Here is a 16,998-nt window from a genome sequence, read left to right on the forward strand (position 1 = left end):
GGAGATGTGGTCTTACTGTGCACTCAGACAGAAATCACTGTATTGTCGAGGCCGTTAGTTTGACATTGATGCTACACAATGCATCTTCATCTTGCATGTGGCTGTTGGTGTCTTCACGTAGGTCTACCCTGGGCATTTCCTGGGTGGGTGGGCCATGGTAAGAACTGGCCCTATGACTTCCCAGACATCACTGCAGTATATGTGGTGAACTGGATCCTCGGAGCCAAGCAGTACCATGACCTGGACATTCAGTATGTTGGGGTGCGTACTCGTTTACTTTGAATCTCATTCATGTTCTAGCTCCACACTGCAAAGTAGAACTGCCTTTTTTTTTTATCAGATCAGCCCCAACCTTCAACAGAGGACATAGTTCTCTGTATGAGGTTAATGCAGTCAGACCTTTTATATCATGGTATAAGTGGGTAAAACCTGTTGATTTGTTTATCTTTAACAATAGAAGTCTGCTTTATGCATCATAATGCTGTTGTATTGTTGAGGTACAACTTGGGTGTTATTTTATTAAGGTAGACCGATATACCTACGGAATCAGTGGTATTGTTCTCATCAGAAGCACCAGAAGATAAACTTGTTTGGAAATCAAAACTATGGTGTTTGTGTGTTAAAACTGTCAATCAATTTATAGACTAACTTCCTGGTTCTGCTTTAACATACTTACTGGAATTGTGCGCTCACAGGATTCCTGTAGAATGACAGAATTGACATTCCATATGTGCTCTTTGTCATCGTAGTAGAGCCGTTGGAGGACATGTATAAAAATGATAGTGCCTGGGTTGGGGTGATATTCTGAGAAAGGAACTCTGACACTCTGAATGTTTGAGGCATTGTGTATCTCTAAACTCTCTACAGATTGGTGTCTGTATGTCGTCACAGTTGTCCACAACTCTACTGTGACAGTTGTCAGGAATTATTATTAAAAAAATTCCAGCAACCCAAAAGTCTAATGAATGAAGACATTTCCCTCACAATTTATAGTGTTTTTTTATTTATCAGGCACACAGATAACATGTTTATACTGTGTGGGGTTTCCCTGTAATCCCTGACAACTGATTGACTAAACATGTGACGCACAGATGGTGAAATGTCCACTGCAACAATCTTCGGCTCTACAAATCCAGAATGTTTTTCTGTTGGGCGTGAAGAATTAAAAGAGACAGTTCAATCATAGACTAACTTGATAAGCTGCATATGTGCATGCTCCTATATAGTGCGTCCATGTGCATGGGAGAGTATCTTTCTATAAAGCATGGCATTTTTACCATTATCTATTAAACAGTACAGTATTCTGCTGCCATCATGTAAAACAAAGCAAAATGTGATGTTGCAAGTAGTTTTAAAGCTGCACTAATCAATATGTTTATGTTAAAGATGGAGTTGGTAATCATGTTTTGATTACATTCTGACAGCAATCAATCAATCAATCAAATGCTCCAAAAACCCGAAAAACCCCGGTATCTGTTGCGAGACTGTAACAAGCTCGTCCAATCATTTCATTGGGGGGGGCACCAATGAAATGATTGGTCGGCGTACCTGCCTGTCTACCTACCTTTGCGTATTCTGCCCGTGCACTCATTGCTCGTTACCGAAGTCTTCCACAAGCTGCTAGCTCAACAGCTGTGAGTGCTAACAGCAGCCATGTTGGTTGTTTATGTTCACAATGATAATTGTGGGGGCGTGTCTTTGGAGCGAGGCCTGACGGGACGGGCAGACTTGGTGACTTTCTTGCTACTTCTTACGACTGAATATAATGCAGTACCTTTTATTTCAATATATTGGGTAGGTAGATAGAGGTCCAGCGCGTGCAAATCAAACCGCCGCTCACGTTTATTACTTTTGCGAGCGCTCTCACATCACTCCGAGCAGAATATCTCTGCTCGCGCAAGCAAAATTGCAGCCTGCGAGGAGAAAACCATGGTTTGAGCATGAGGGGTGTCTCCTAGCGCGAGAACGACTACTATCACTGCATTCTGCTCACAAAACCTTCACCTGCTCTCTTGCATATTGTGTTTTTGACACTAAGTGGGCGGACCCAGTCACCATTGCATCACTGGATTTATTTGGTTACAATCCTCGTCTTTGGATTGGCCGGATATCACTCTGACACAGGCGCTCCTCTGCCACTGAACACTACTTCACTACATCTCAGAGATATAATGTACTTTACTGACACTACAAACATACCATGATCTTATAGAATATGATGCATTGCTGTAGATTAAACTAACCAGCAGTATGTAAAGGAGATACAAACATGCAGCATACACGTTAATGCAGTAATATACACTCACCGGCCACTTTATTAGGTACACCTTGCTAGTACCGGGTTGGACCACTTTTGCCTTCAGAACTGCTTTAATTCTTCGTAGCATAGATTCAACAAGGTGTTGGAAACATTCCTCACACATTTTGCTCCATGATACATGATAGCATCACGCAGTTGCTGCAGATTTGTCGGCTGCACATCCGTGATGCTAATCTCCCGTTCCACCACATCCCAAAGCTGCTCTGTTGGATTGAGATGTGGTGACTGTGGAGGCCGTTGGAGTACAGTGAACTCATCGTCATGTTCAAGAAAGCAGTTTGAGACGATTTGAGCTTTGTGACATGGTGCACTATCCTGCTGGAGGTAGCATCAGAAGATGGTCCACTGTGGTCATAAAGGGATGGACACGGTCAGCAACAGTACTCGGGTAGGCCGTGGCGTTTAAACCATGCTCAATTGGTCCTAAGGGGCCCAAAGTGTGCCAACAAAGTATCCCCCCCCACCATTACACCAGCAGCAGCAGCAGTCTGGACCGTTGATACAAGGCAGGATGGATCTATACTTTCATGTTGTTTTTGTCAAATTCTGACCCCACCATCTGAATGTCGCAGCTGAAATGGAGACTCAGACCAGCAACGTTTTCCAATCTTCTGTTGTCGCATGTTGGTGAGCCTGTAGCCTGTAGCCTCAGCTTCCTGTTGTTAGCTGAGGAGTGGCCCCCGGTGTGGTCTCTGCTGCTGTAGCCCGTCTGCTTCAATGTTCCACGTGTTGTGCGTTCACAGATGGTATTCTGCATACCGTGGTTGTAACGAGTGGTTATTTGAGTTACTGTGGCCTTTCTAGCATCTCCATCCACTCTGCCCATTCTCCTCTGACATCAACAAGGCATTTTGGTCGACACAACTGCCGCTCACTGGATATCTTCTCTTTATGGACCATTCTCTGTAAACCCTAGAGATGGTTGTGCTTGAAAATCCCAGTAGATCAGCAGTTTGAAATACTCAGACCAGCCCGTCTGGCACCAACAACCATGCCATGTTCAAAGTCACTTAAGTCCCCTTTCTTCCCCATTCTGATGCTCGCTTTGAACTTCAGCAGGTCGTCTTCATCACGTCTAGATGCCTAAATGCATTGAGTTGCTGCCATGTGATTGGCTGATTAGCTATTTGTGTTAACAAGCAATTGAACAGGTGTGCCTCATAAAAGTGGCTGGTGAGTACACTGCATCCTAAAACATCAGATATAGTAAAACACTGACTGGGAACATTTTACTGCACGGCTACTTTTACTTTCAGTACTTAAAGTACATTTAGCTGACTATAACATACTTGACGAAGGTTTTGAATGCAGGTATTTTACTCGTAGTAGATCGTTTCATCAGTATGGTGTTAGTACTTTTACTGCAGTGAAGGATCTCAAGTTAATATACAAACAGTGGTTCCGAACCTTGGCTCCAGATCCTCGACCGGGTTAATTCTTGCTCATAGTATGTACAACTACATTATATCTGTTAACTTCTGTAAACACATCAGTATGATTAGATATGATCACATTATGTTTTAATCAATGAAGAGGTTTGACTATCAAACCCATTGTATGTAATAGAATGATGGAGTGAATTTAAATCAATCTCTGCAACTTGACTCCAGTTTATTTACAAATTAAACACAATTGAGTAATTGTATTTCAAAACCCGATTCACATGCTCACTTTCAGATTTACCTCAATATAAAGTGGTTCAGATCATCTGGATTACTTGTTGGCTTGTTTACGACCTGTCTGAGCTTCTGACTGCTTGTGCTTCTTGACCTGCATGACTTTTTTTTAGCGACTTCATCAATACAATAAAATGTTATGCTAACCAATAGGAATAATAGCCAACACTATAGCAATAAAACACAAGTAGTAGTAATAAACTGGAATAACTTTACAACTAACTTGGGGACAATGTTTCAGTAAGTGTAGGTGCTGTTACACCATGCAGCTCTGAAGTTCACATGTAACCCTTTTGCATGAAAAAGTTGAACATATAATGCTGCTTGATAGATTTGTTGTTTGTTGTGTAACTAAAATTCACTTTCTTCTTTTTAGATTTGGAATGAAAGAAACTATGACAGCAAGTACATCAAGGTAACCCTAACCTCCTATCTTTTAATGCCGTCTCATTCATTTGACTGATGTGCATTATGGGTAAGCTCAGCCTAAACTGTAAATTAAAGGAGAAAAACAGCCACCAACATTGAGTCGTGTCCCACGTGAGAGATGCATTTTAAATCTCAGTGGTCCAGTTTGTAGCTTGACTTTTAGCTGGGTTGCTCTGAGAGCATGTCTTTGTCGCAAAGGTGCTCCGGAACACGCTGGATAAAGTTGGTCTCACCAGTGTTGGCATCATCGCAGCAGACGGCGATTGGAGCATCGCTAAGTCTATGCTTGTTGACCCCTACCTTAATGAGTCTGTTGAGGCGATTGGGTGAGTACAGTTGGCTCGATGGCACACTCAGAAGTTGCAACATATAAAGTTCTCACTGCATAGTCAGTCATTTGATCCAATGCCAGTGCAATCACAATGTAAAGGTGTGGGGTTTCAACAGTGTGCTGCGAGTTCACCCAAGGACAATGTAATCCCTGACAACTGATTGACTAAACATGTGATGCACAGATGGTGAAATGTCCACTGCAACAATCTTCTGCTCTACAAATCCATCTGCTGTACTTCCTCAAAGTTGAATGTTTGTGGCTGTTTTTCTGTTGGGCGTGAAGAATTAAAAGAGACAGTTCAATCATAGACTAACTTGATAAGCTGCATATGTGCATGCTCCTATATAGTGCGTCCATGTGCATGGGAGAGTATCTTTCTATAAAGCATGGCATTTTTACCATTATCTATTAAACTGTACAGTATTCTGCTGCCATCATGTAAAACAAAGCAAAATGTGATGTTGCAAGTAGTTTTAAAGCTGCACTAATCAATATGTTTATGTTAAAGATGGGGTTGGTAATCTTGTTTTGATTACATTCTGACAGCAATCAATCAAAAACCCGAAAAACCCCGGTATCTGTTGCGAGACTGTAACAAGCTCGTCCAATCATTTCATTGGGGGGGGAACCAATGAAATGATTGGTCGGCGTACCTGCCTGTCTACCTACCTTTACGTATTCTGCCCGTGCACTCATTGCGCGTTACCGAAGTCTTCCACAAGCTGCTAGCTCAACAGCTGTGAGTGCTAACAGCAGCCGTGTTGGTTGTTTATGTTCACAATGATAATTGTGGGGGCGTGTCTTTGGAGCGAGGCCTGACGGGACGGGCTGTCAGGGTTTCTGATTTATAAACTGTTGGAGCTCGTCCTGCTAGCTACTTTCATTAGAGAAGAGTTGGCAACACTGGGCTGGGTTTTTAGGTTGGATGGTTGGACAATTTCTATAATCTAGCGTACTCTTGATAGTTTTTCAAGATAACCGTAGATTTAACAGAGAATCAAATTACTACGTGTGATCTGATATCCATCTTTGCATATCTGCCTTTGCTCAGCCAATACTATACGTGCACATTTGTGTTGTCCATGTTTCATATAGGCCATGGTCACGTGTTATAAATGGTACTGTACAATTTTATTTCAAAAGGTCATTCAGATGATTGCTGTCTCGATACATTCTGTTGCCAGTCATGTAAACTCTGACGTGAATAGTAGCCGTAAACAGTGTGGCTCTCTGGTAACAACTATAGAGAGAACATCTTTGACAAAGATGGACTGCAGACTGATCTGACCTCTCGTGTTTGGTGATAGGATCGCGTCTCTGGTTATGAGAGTTAAACAGTGCGATTTAGCGTTTGCTACCCATACGTAGCAGGGCTACGAGTAGCACGAGCTGGTGAACATAGTGGCGCATTCAGATCATTTCTCAGTAGCTGGTGGCGACCAAACCAGGAGAGTGAATATTAGATTTGTCAGTTTCCCAGAAAGACAACAACAAATGAATGAATTAATAAATATGATAGTCTACAGTGCAAACACGTTAGCCATATCAACTTAATCAGATGACGATATGTCAGATGCTTGGCTGGCTGCCCTCAAGTGGCCGAAAAAAAGAGAGTACAATCAGCTTTAAAGTACGTTCTCTTTATTTCCAAAGTTCCAGTTTTACATGGTCGCAGCAATTACTGCTAACGTCTGTGTGTTGCTCTGCTCTCTGTCTTCCTGTGTGACTGTCACCGGCTGTACCAGCTGCTGCGGTACACTCTGGATAAGAGTGGTCTGGACACAGTCAGGATCATAGCCAGTGACAGCCTGTGGGAGCCCGTAGTCCAGTCTCTGCTGCTAGATCCCGAGCTCAGCAGAGCCGTAGACGTGATCGGGTAGGACCATCGTCTGCATGCTGTCAGCTTCTTGTGACAATTGTCTAACACTGAGCCGTTAACAGGAGATGCATGTGCTGAATCTGTGCACATCTATAAAGACTTGGGAATATAGTATTTACCTGCATGGTGTGATATACATTACTAGCACTATTAATGGGCCTGGCGTCTGCTGTGAGTGCGTGAGCATCTTCTTCCATTTGTTTGTTTTTAAGCTACTAAAGAAACTGCAATCATATTCTCTGTAGCTCATTTTAATCACTTTTGTGTCAGTACAGAAATATCAAAGATATGTCTTCGATCATTTTGAAACGGTGTCTCCTTTTTATAGTTTGTCCACCAGACAGCAGTGACACGTTTATTTTTCAACTGTATAATGTGTATGCGTATATATATAAATGTCCTGCTCTCTACATATGTGGATCCAAATGATATGGTTTCCGAATTGAAGGCATCCCTATCGTTAATGCTTATTTGTGTTAAGAGACAAATGTAAGCAGATCGGCAGATTGTTTTTTTGGATACCTGTCTTCATTTACAAAATAAGCACTTTGAAATGGCCTATATATTTTATTCATAATATCAAATCTTCTTAAAAAGGACTACAAATCGTAAGAAGCCTTTAGTGCCAACTTTCAGTACTTTCTGATACTCATGTTTGGCTAATACTGGAGGGAAGTACATTCCCATCAGTTTTGACCAGACAGTATGGTAAAGTTTCAGCACAGTTTGCAGTGTTTTCCAGATTGTTCTTGAGGCTGTGTGACACAGCTGCACGTCTCTATAAGTTTAATTTCGACCATCTGATTACATGTCGGTATGTGCTGAGTCACTGAGGCGTTAACTCCTACTTGAATATGAAATGATTTGCTATTATATTGCTCAATCTAAATCTGGTACTTCACCCTGTCTCAGGAACAGACTAGACAGCTGGAGAGATGTGTTCAGGAGAAGCTGGCTGCTGAGATAGCAATGGCTACCCTTAGCTAAAGCTCAAAGGACTTCGTTGTTTTCCTTGCTGTTCTCTGTAATTGAAAATATGCATTTGGATGGACTGACAGCTGCGTATTTCAGTTTGCTATTCGACATAACTAAATGAGGCTTAAGTTAATCATGGTGGACGAAAGAAAAGTCCACAGCTCAACTCCTGTTAAAGCTAACTAGCTTAGCAAAGTATCGTAACTGCAATGTCAGCTTAGTGGAATTCATGTGATATGGTTAAGTTAAGCTACCGTTTAAATGAGATTGTTTTCCATTGATATCTATTCATTTAGTGTGAGCTCAGATGAGCTTGACCGTGTGTTGTTGGTGTGCCATTCAGGGCCCACTACCCAGGCACCAGCTCAGTGAAGGAGGCCCTGAAGACACAGAAGAAGCTGTGGTCGTCAGAGGACTACAGCACCTTCAACGATGAGGTGGGAGGAGGCTGCTGGGCTCGCATCCTCAACCAGAACTACGTCAACGGACTCATGACTGCGTAAGTAAATACACAGGCAGCGCTTTGTGGTGGAGCGACGTGCATTTCTGACCAAATAATAATAATAACTTTAATTTATATAGCGCCTTTCAGGGGACCCAAGGCGCTTTACAAGAGTAACAGTTTAAACACAAACAGTTTAGACAAACAGTCAGAAAAACAGAACAAGTAAACTAGGGGCCGAAAGCCTTGGCGAACAGATGGGACTTGAGGGCCCTTTTGAAGGCGTCCAGAGTGGAGATGTTGCGGATCACCGCAGGGAGAGTTCCAGAGGGTGGGGGCTGCCACACTGAAAGCTCTGTCCCCGAAGGTTCGCAGTTTGGTGCGGGTGGTGGCAAGCAGGCCAGAGTCTGAAGACCGCAGGTTCCGGGGAGGGGCATGTGGGTGGAGGAGGTCCGATAGGTACTGGGGGGCATGGGCATGGAGGGACTTGTAGGTGAGGAGGAGGATCTTGTATGAGATGCGGGACTTGACCGGGAGCCAGTGGAGGTTGATGAGGGTGGGGGTGATGTGCTGCCAGGGCTTTGTGTGCGTGAGAACCCTGGCGGCAGAGTTTTGTACATACTGGAGCCTGTCCAGGGTTTTGTTGGGTACCCCGAACAGGACACCATTGCAGTAGTCCAAGCGGGAGGTGACAAATGCATGGACCAGGGTTTCAGCAACAGACTCCGAGAGTGACGGTCGGAGTCTGGCAATGTTCCGGAGATGGAAAAATGCAGTTTTGGTGACTTGATGTGGGACTCGAAGGAAAGGGTGGAGTCCAGGATGACACCCAGGTTGCGGACTTCAGGAGATGGGGAGATGGAGCAGCCGTCAACCTCGAGGATGAAGTCACCAACCTTCCGGAGCAGCGCCTTGGGTGCCACAACCATGAGCTCTGTCTTCTTGGTGTTGAGTTTGAGGAGATTTGATGACATCCAGGTTTTTATTTCATGCAGGCAGTTGACAAGGGACTGAGGGGGGAACTGGGAGGATGGAGTAGTACTGAGATAGATTTGAGTGTCATCAGCATAGCAGTGGAAGTTCAGTCCATGATGGCGGATGATCTTGCCGAGGGGGAGCATGTAGATGGTGAAGAGGAGGGGGCCAAGCACAGAGCCTTGGGGCACGCCATGATTGACTGGGGCTAGGGGGGAAATAGAGCCGTTGAAGGAAACAAACTGTTCCCTGTTATGGAGTTAGGATGAAAACCAGGAGAGGGCGGTGCCAGTGACCCCTAGAAGGTCAGATAGGCGGTTGAGGAGGATGGTATGGGAGACAGTGTCAAATGCTGCAGAGAGGTCCAGGAGGATGAGGATGCTGAGGCGGCCAGAGTCAGCAGCAATGAGGAGATCGTTGATGATCTTAATGAGGGCGGTCTCCGTGTTGTGTTGGAGTCTGAAGCCGGATTGGAGGGGCTCATAGAGCTCATGGTTGGACATGTGGAGATGGAGTTGGCCGGCGACTACTCTTTCCAGAGTCTTACTGAGGAAGGGGAGGTTGGAGATCGGCCGGTGGTTGTGGAGGTCATCAATGTCCAGGCCAGGCTTTTTGAGGATGGGGGTGACTGAGGCAGTTTTGAAGCTGGTAGGGACAATACCAGATGCCAAAGAAGCGTTGATGATGTCCACCATGTAGGGGCAGAGGGTGGGTAAGCAGTCCTTGACCAGGGCTGTAGGCATGGGGTCCAGGGAGCAGGTGGACGTCTTGGCCGAGCTGACCAACTTGGCCAGTTGGGGAGCATCCACAGGGGAGAAGGAGGAGAGGTCACAAAGGGAGAGGTGCGGCGCTGAGGGGGCGTTGCCAGGTGGCTGAAGTGCGGGTGGAGGGGGAGGGGCTGGTGTCAGGAGCTGCTGGTGGATGGAGCCGACTTTCGCCTGGAAGAAGTCGAGGAATTTGGAGCAGAGATCGGGAGCACCAGAGGGATGGGGGGCGTCAATGGGGCGGAGTAGGCGGTTGATGGTGGAGAACAATGATCGAGGGTTGCTTTGCTGGGCACCGATCAAACGAGAGTAGTATACTGTTTTGGCCTGAGAGAGAGCTTCCTTGTAGGTTTCCACATGGTCACGAAAGGCCAGGAGGTGGACCGTGAGGCCAGTTTTTTTTAGAAAACCTCTCCAGCTGGCGACCAGAGGCCTTCATGCTGCGGAGTTCGGAAGTGAACCAGGGGGCAGGGCGGGTGAAGGAAACAGTCCGGGTTTTGATGGGGGCGAGAGAGTTGAGACTGAGGGATAAGGCAGCGTTGTCGTGGGCTACCAGGCCGTCCACGGTGGAGTCGGAGGGAGCCGAGGCCATGTGGGTAGCTGTCAGGTTGGATAGGGCTGGTGCACTCACAGTCTTGATGTTCCTAAACATGATGGTGCGTTTAGGATGCTGCCTGGGCAGGGAGACAGGAACAGTGAAGAGGATGGCGTGATGGTCAGATACAGCCAGGTCCAGATGCTGTAGGTCGGGGGGTGGTGGGCCGGTAGAGCACACCAGGTCCAGTGTGTGGCCTTTGTTGTGGGTGGGACCCTTGACATGTTGCTTGATGCTGAAACAGTCCAGGAGTGACAGGAATTCAGTAGCAAACTTGTTTGTTTCAAACAAATGTGTTTGTTTCATTAGGATTGTAGAATTTCATCAAATGCTTTACTTGAATAACCTGAAATGTATGCTTGTAGGGAATTACTTAGCAACAATTTGTTTTTTTATTAACTTATGAGAGAGAATTAAAAAAGTTTTTTTTGTAACCAGTTTTATATTAGTTTATTTTAAGCAAAAGAAAGAAATGTCATGTTTTACGTGTCGAAAAATCAGCCGCCATGGTGGGATAAGGAGTGACTAACGATGCAGATGGAGCCTGCGTTAAGTCCCTGTGTGCAGCTGTCTGCTTGATGACTGGTTCTTCCTCCAGCACCATCTCCTGGAACCTGGTGGCCAGCTACTATAAGGATCTGCCATTCAGCAGAGACGGGCTGATGACGGCTGAGGAGCCCTGGAGCGGCAGCTATGTGGTGGAGTCTCCTATCTGGATCACAGGTGAAACCCATTCATTTATAAAGTTCCAATAAGACACACATGTTGCTTATTCACCCAGAGCAATTATTAGAGAGGGGATGTGTGCATACATCCAAATACCAAGGATCATTTAGCCTGGCTTTGACCAGGAACAAAGGCACCAAACATGGCTGGGGGACCCTGTTGTATATCAATCCCTGTCTCTCTCCCCTCATCTGTCTGTCTTCTGTCAAAATATCTGATAATTCATAAAGATGACAACCGGCACCGTGGGAACACATGTTTCTGTCCATGTTTACACTCACTGCTGTCAGTCAGTGTCCCTGTGTCTCCACAGCTCATGTGTCCTCACACACTGTGAAGCCACAAGGCCATGCTTCAAACCCAACTCCATACCACCCCCTTGTTGCCTTTTATGAGATACCACGAGCAGAATTTGAGGGTGTACTAACGCACAATCAGTGTACACGGTTGGGTTAGCTATTCACATGCAAAGCATTAAGGTCCAACCCAGTATTGAGATATAAATGTATGGTTTCTTTTCTTTGAAGATGTCTTTGTTTGGTGTCTTCCTTTTGACTCCGTATGAGTTACAAGAATATGCCTTCCTGTTTGTTCTGTTCCACATGTGTTTTAGAAACATGTAATGGGTCAAATGTTTGACATGACACAGACATCTGACTTTACCTCGTTCATTTCAACCGAACGGAGAAGTGATGTGATTATTTTGTCACATTTAGGAGTTTGAGAGTGGACAGTTATAGGGCCTCTGACTAATTGTTTTGGCTCTTAGGGAAATAAATCTTTGTGAAAATGTTGAGCGAGTGTTTTTAAAAATCTTTGTCATCTGAACCAGTTTATGAACTAAATGTTTTCCTCATAGCCCACACCACACAGTTCACCCAGCCAGGATGGAGCTATCTGCACAAGGTTGGACATCTGGCACAAGGTGGAAGTTATGTGGCGCTGACTGACGGCAAAGGAAACCTCACTGTTGTCATAGAGACCATGGTAGGTTAGGCTTTCCTATTTAGATTTAGACTTTTTGCTTCCAAAGTTTTCCTCCTGTGGTCCTGTGTTTTAAGAATGATGTTATAAAGTTGTTAAGGGTGTAGCTGAACAGAAAATACATGTTTAGCTTTCATGTTTTAAGCCTGTTGTACTATTTTACACAAAACTAACAAAATTCCTCTTGAATGTTTTCTCCCCCGTTTCCTTTACAGACTCACGATCATTCAGTGTGCATTAGACCTCCACTCCCTCCCTTCAATGTGACATCCCAGAATGCAACTTTCCATCTACAGGGATCATTTGTAAGTTCCTCTGAGGTCTTCATCACACTGTTTACAATTAGCCAATGGTCCTTTTGTCTTATTCTAGGTGATTTATTCTCCCTAGGCCTCCATTAAGGAGCTCCAAGTTTGGCGGTCACAGTTTAACTTCAAAACGAAAAAGTCCTCCTTCTTTGAGACACTAACTCCACAGAAGGTGAAAGATTCCTCCTACAAAAAAACCATGGCACCAAATAACAACGTGAGCAGTTTTTTTTTTTTTTCATGTTTGTTTATCACATGATTTCAGCTTTTCGATGGATCATTCACTTTGGAGCTGGCTGAAGATGAGGTTTACACATTAACCACCATGACAACAGGGCAGAAAGGCAGCTACCCCGACTCCCCTCCCTCTGCGCGCTTCCCTAAAGTCTACAAGGACCACTTCAACGTCCGTAAGTACGGATGTACACAACCCAAGTCACTGATTGACTTCTTCAAATATCATACCATTTGAATAGATTTATATCAGACATGATTTCACTGGAACAAAGTAAGTTATAGTACACATTAAGAGCAATAGATTATGTTTTTTCCCCAATTGAACTGAAACCAGATAATTATATCCTTTTGGAAAGAATGGTATAAACAATGACAGAATAAAACGCAGGAACCAAAGTTTAATTCTGAAAATAATTTATTTGTAAAAAGTCATTTAATGTTAAGTTAAGACAGGACCATAGTGGAAACTGAGCTTTCTCAAAGTATGAATACATGTAATAACAGTTTGATGTAATTCTTGTATTTCCCCATGTACTTTATCCTGATACCTTCTGAACAGTCTCCATCCTTCTTCTCTGCCTGTAGGAAACCCTCCCTTCTCAGAGGCTCCAGACTTCGCTGACCAGACGGGGGTGTTCGAGTACTACATCAACATGACGGACCCCGGACCTCACGTCTTCACCTTACGACAGGTTGTGACTGAGAGACCCGTCACATGGGCGGCTGATGCTGACCAGACCATTAGTGTCATAGGAGACTATCAGTGGTGAGGGGATGGTACCTTAAAGTACCTCATAGTGTTTGTTTTCAGCACTGGTGCCCCAGTGAGAATACATATGATTACTTAAAGTTACTATGAGGAACTTTTATGAAACAATCTTGATATAATGCTGATGCCTCTATTCGACCCACCTAAGTAAACAAGACCATCGGCAAAAAGATTGGCTATTTCTATATTCTCAATGCGTTTCACTTGTGACACCGGGTCAGATTCTGTTCCAAATAAGTCGAAATCACGCAGGTTGACCAGAATCTCCTTCAGCTCAGACCGTAGAGGGGCCTTCGTCACTATGGGCTGACCCAGATCTGGCTTCGCTGCCGCCTTTGACCTGCTGTCGGAGCTCCGGCGGGAGGTGGAGAGCTCGGCGCCCGGCAGCAGCGTCTCCTGCTCTGGCCAGGGCAAGGGCTTTGCCTCGCTGCTCCGCCGGCCCCTGCTGGAGATCCAGGAAGGAGAACCAGAACCAGGACAGACTGTTAGACCCTGCTGCTGTGAAATGAGAGGTTTTCTAAAGGGAGTCTGCTGCTCTCAAACACTACTGCTTTTGTCCACAGAGACCGCAAAACTCAATACAAAATGAAAGTTCCTCATAGTAGCTAACTGTGTGAAATCCAGGAGTCCATCCAACATGACAACACACTGTGATGTTACAGGGAGAACCTGACGGTGTCATGTGATGTCTTCATGGAGAGCGTGAAGGCAGGTGGTGTGTTCATAGCAGCCAGGGTGGATAAAGGAGGCCAGTCAGTCCGCAGCGCTAAAGGAGTCTTCTTCTGGGTGTTTGCAGATGGCACATACAAAGTTACCAATGATCTCGGTCAGTAGTATCACCCTCTGCTTCATACACATTTTATTATATCCACCAAACATTTGGAAATATTTCAATGGGAAAATGTTCTCTTGACTTTGGGGTAGACCTCTAAAGATTACAGCAAGCAATATTCTATAATTCCTATTGTCAACAAAGGAGACCAAAACAACAATGTGTTAGTACTATTTAACGACGGCTCACAAATGTATGAGTCATATTTTAAAAAGCCGAAGTGAATTCCAAAAACTGGCCACACGTTGCTGAGACAGGAGGAGATGGTGCATTTGTTGGGGACTCTTTTCAGTGGCCGACTAATCCACATTTGGAGTATTTGGGAAGTGAGTATGTGGGATTGTTTTAAAATGCCTGTCAATCACTGACAGCACATTTCCACTTGTGTGTTTTTCGGTCTTGGTTTTGGTATTTTAATGGTATTTGTTGATATTAGGAAAAGTACAGATTACCATAAACTAGTCCTTTTTAAAGAAAATGAAAATAAAAGGTAATCTGATAACCGTTGTAAATAAAGATATTTTGGAAGATGTTTACTGTCTTGCCATTCACGGTCTTGTTCTCTTTTGTCATCAGCTGGACAGACTGTACTTGCGGAGGGACTGTCTGGTACCCGAGCGTATGGTTGGCACACTTTATCACTCACTGTGGAAGTAAGTGGAGACTTAAGGTTCTTAATATTTGGAAAGCCTTTACACTGACACTCCTTTATGTGTCCCAATTTAAAAATGTGGGCTTTTGGCAACTTGACATAATGATTATGTTGTTAAAGACTAACGAATATAGCAGCTTGACTGAATCCAAATACTTTGAAGTCTGAAGAGTGCTCATGAAGACTTTGAGATTAGATTAGATTCAGTTTGATTAAACCACAATCCCACATAGGATTCTTTTTGCTATCAAGCTAATTAATTGACATTGAAAATAATCATTAGCTGTTGTCCTACTTGAGTTTTGTTGTAGTGAAATATTTAGAGAGCTGATAGCTTTAAATGATTGAGCAGGTCACACTATAATTTCCATAATACAAAAAATACACATGAACCTTGTTTTTGAGCAGTCTTGCTTAAACTCCAGAGACTGACTCAGGTTTTGCTGGTTGCTCAGCTCAGTAGGAATTGACTGGACCTGCAGTGACTGCTGTTAATGTTGGTTACAATGTAATCCCATGATAACTGAACCTCTCAGCCACACCTGCATGTGCCAAAGCAGATGGAGTCCTACTGTATCTAATGAAGTTGATGAGCTTCCTGTAACGTGTCACTGTGATCCCTCCCCCCTGTAGGGTCAGTATGCGTCAGGGCTGCTGAATGGATACCCACTGTGGAAGAACGCTGTGGTACTGACAACAAAGAACGGCTGGGCTGCCATAGGAACACACTCATTTGAACTGGCTCAGTTTGATAACTTTGCTGTGGTGGCAGAATATTGATTTAGCTGTGAAAAAAGTATTTACATTAAGATGTGAATATTTTGATCAATTAAATGTATTAACACCTCAGTGTAGGGCTCTACTGAATAGTTTGAAGCTTCATTCATAATGTTGACATTCAAATTATTATTTTGAATTACTTACGGAAACATTGTGGTCTCACAGACGCACACAGCAGCACTCGGCCCTCGTCTCTAACTGCCTCTGTCAAAGTGTAGTGTGATATTCTGCTTCAATCCATATTTGTTGGCATTTGGTCTTTCAAAAACATTTTCAAAACAGTCAAACACGTGGTTGCTCTCCGGCTTGCAGCGCACAAAGGGAGACACGCACCGGTGTCAATAGGGCTGCTTAGCAACATTCTAACACTGTAAATGACATCTATATCACCACAATAAAATAGAATCATGATTTGTCCCATCTTTTAGGGTGCTGACATTATAAAATGTGATGTCAGACAGTCGAAGCTTAATTCAAAAGCATCAATGAAGGTGTGACACAAGAATTAAGAGGAAATTATAGGCACATAATGTAATTTCAACACTGTCTGATATAATTGTAAATCAGTTTTTTTAAGGAAGATTTTAAATATATTTGAATGTTTTGCTTTGTAATGATCTAAAAATGGCTGAAATAAAACATGTGTGAAATAAAAAGGGGTTATTATAATTGTTTCATCTGGTTGATAAATAATTTACTTCAACATTCCCTTGTCTAGATGTTGTCAAGAAATGATGAACACTGGTTGGCAGGTGTGTAAAAGTCATTTTCAGCAGTTTCCGTAGTGTAGTGGTTATCACGTTTGCTTCACACGCGAAAGGTCCCCTGTTCGAAACTGGGCGGAAACGGTGTTCTTTGTTCCTTACTTCACACAATAAAACTCTACTTTGTGGAATTGTCAGAAACTGGATAAGAAGTACAACTGCCCCAGGGTTAGCGCTTCCTCCACACAATCAAAGTGTTCTGACTAGCATTCCAAGCAAACTGGATGAAAAGAAGCAGCATTTTCCATTCTGATGTGCAACCTTTCATGCATGCCGAGGTAGGCGATCATATCGTCAATGTGAAGCTGTTTCTGACAGCAGGAACATGCTCGATATGAATCGTCTCTGAAATGGCTGTTGTCTTACGAGAAACTGGTAGAAAACTCCCGTCAGGGAATCGAACCTTGGTCTTCCGCGGCGGGCGGCACCCGAGGATTCTTCAGCTAAAACTCCCTAAACCGTTTCCCTTTCATTGTTGGAATGCTGTTAAGCATTCCAACTATTGTTATCCTGTTTCTTTATTCAACTTCTATTTCTTCCGTCGCACCTCTTCTCCT

At 43.9% G+C, this 16,998-nt stretch overlaps 1 protein-coding gene across 3 annotated transcripts in view; it reads left to right on the forward strand.

Moving 5' to 3' along the window:
- LOC306791983 (galactocerebrosidase-like) overlaps positions 1-16,335 on the forward strand; it is a 20,979-nt gene extending 4,644 nt beyond the window's left edge. Inside the window, exons 5-17 of one of the 3 annotated variants that reach the window (XM_079288939.1) lie at positions 122-261; positions 4,373-4,411; positions 4,624-4,751; positions 7,957-8,112; positions 10,988-11,112; positions 11,975-12,102; positions 12,315-12,404; positions 12,490-12,579; positions 12,673-12,817; positions 13,230-13,410; positions 14,076-14,239; positions 14,822-14,898; positions 15,531-16,335. In XM_079288939.1, coding sequence (XP_079145065.1) covers positions 122-261; positions 4,373-4,411; positions 4,624-4,751; positions 7,957-8,112; positions 10,988-11,112; positions 11,975-12,102; positions 12,315-12,404; positions 12,490-12,579; positions 12,673-12,817; positions 13,230-13,410; positions 14,076-14,239; positions 14,822-14,898; positions 15,531-15,677 — 1,610 coding nt within the window. In that variant the 3' untranslated portion in view covers positions 15,678-16,335. Of the gene's footprint in view, positions 1-121; positions 262-4,372; positions 4,412-4,623; positions 4,752-6,504; positions 6,636-7,956; positions 8,113-10,987; positions 11,113-11,974; positions 12,103-12,314; positions 12,405-12,489; positions 12,580-12,672; positions 12,818-13,229; positions 13,411-14,075; positions 14,240-14,821; positions 14,899-15,530 lie in introns of all 3 variants that reach the window. The other 2 variants (XM_079288938.1, XM_079288940.1) reach the window with 2 other exon arrangements.
- Positions 16,336-16,998: the final 663 nt, after the last annotated feature.

The sequence above is a fragment of the Melanostigma gelatinosum genome (genome assembly GCF_949748355.1).
Source record: "Melanostigma gelatinosum genome assembly, chromosome: 18".
Taxonomy (NCBI): domain Eukaryota; kingdom Metazoa; phylum Chordata; class Actinopteri; order Perciformes; family Zoarcidae; genus Melanostigma; species Melanostigma gelatinosum.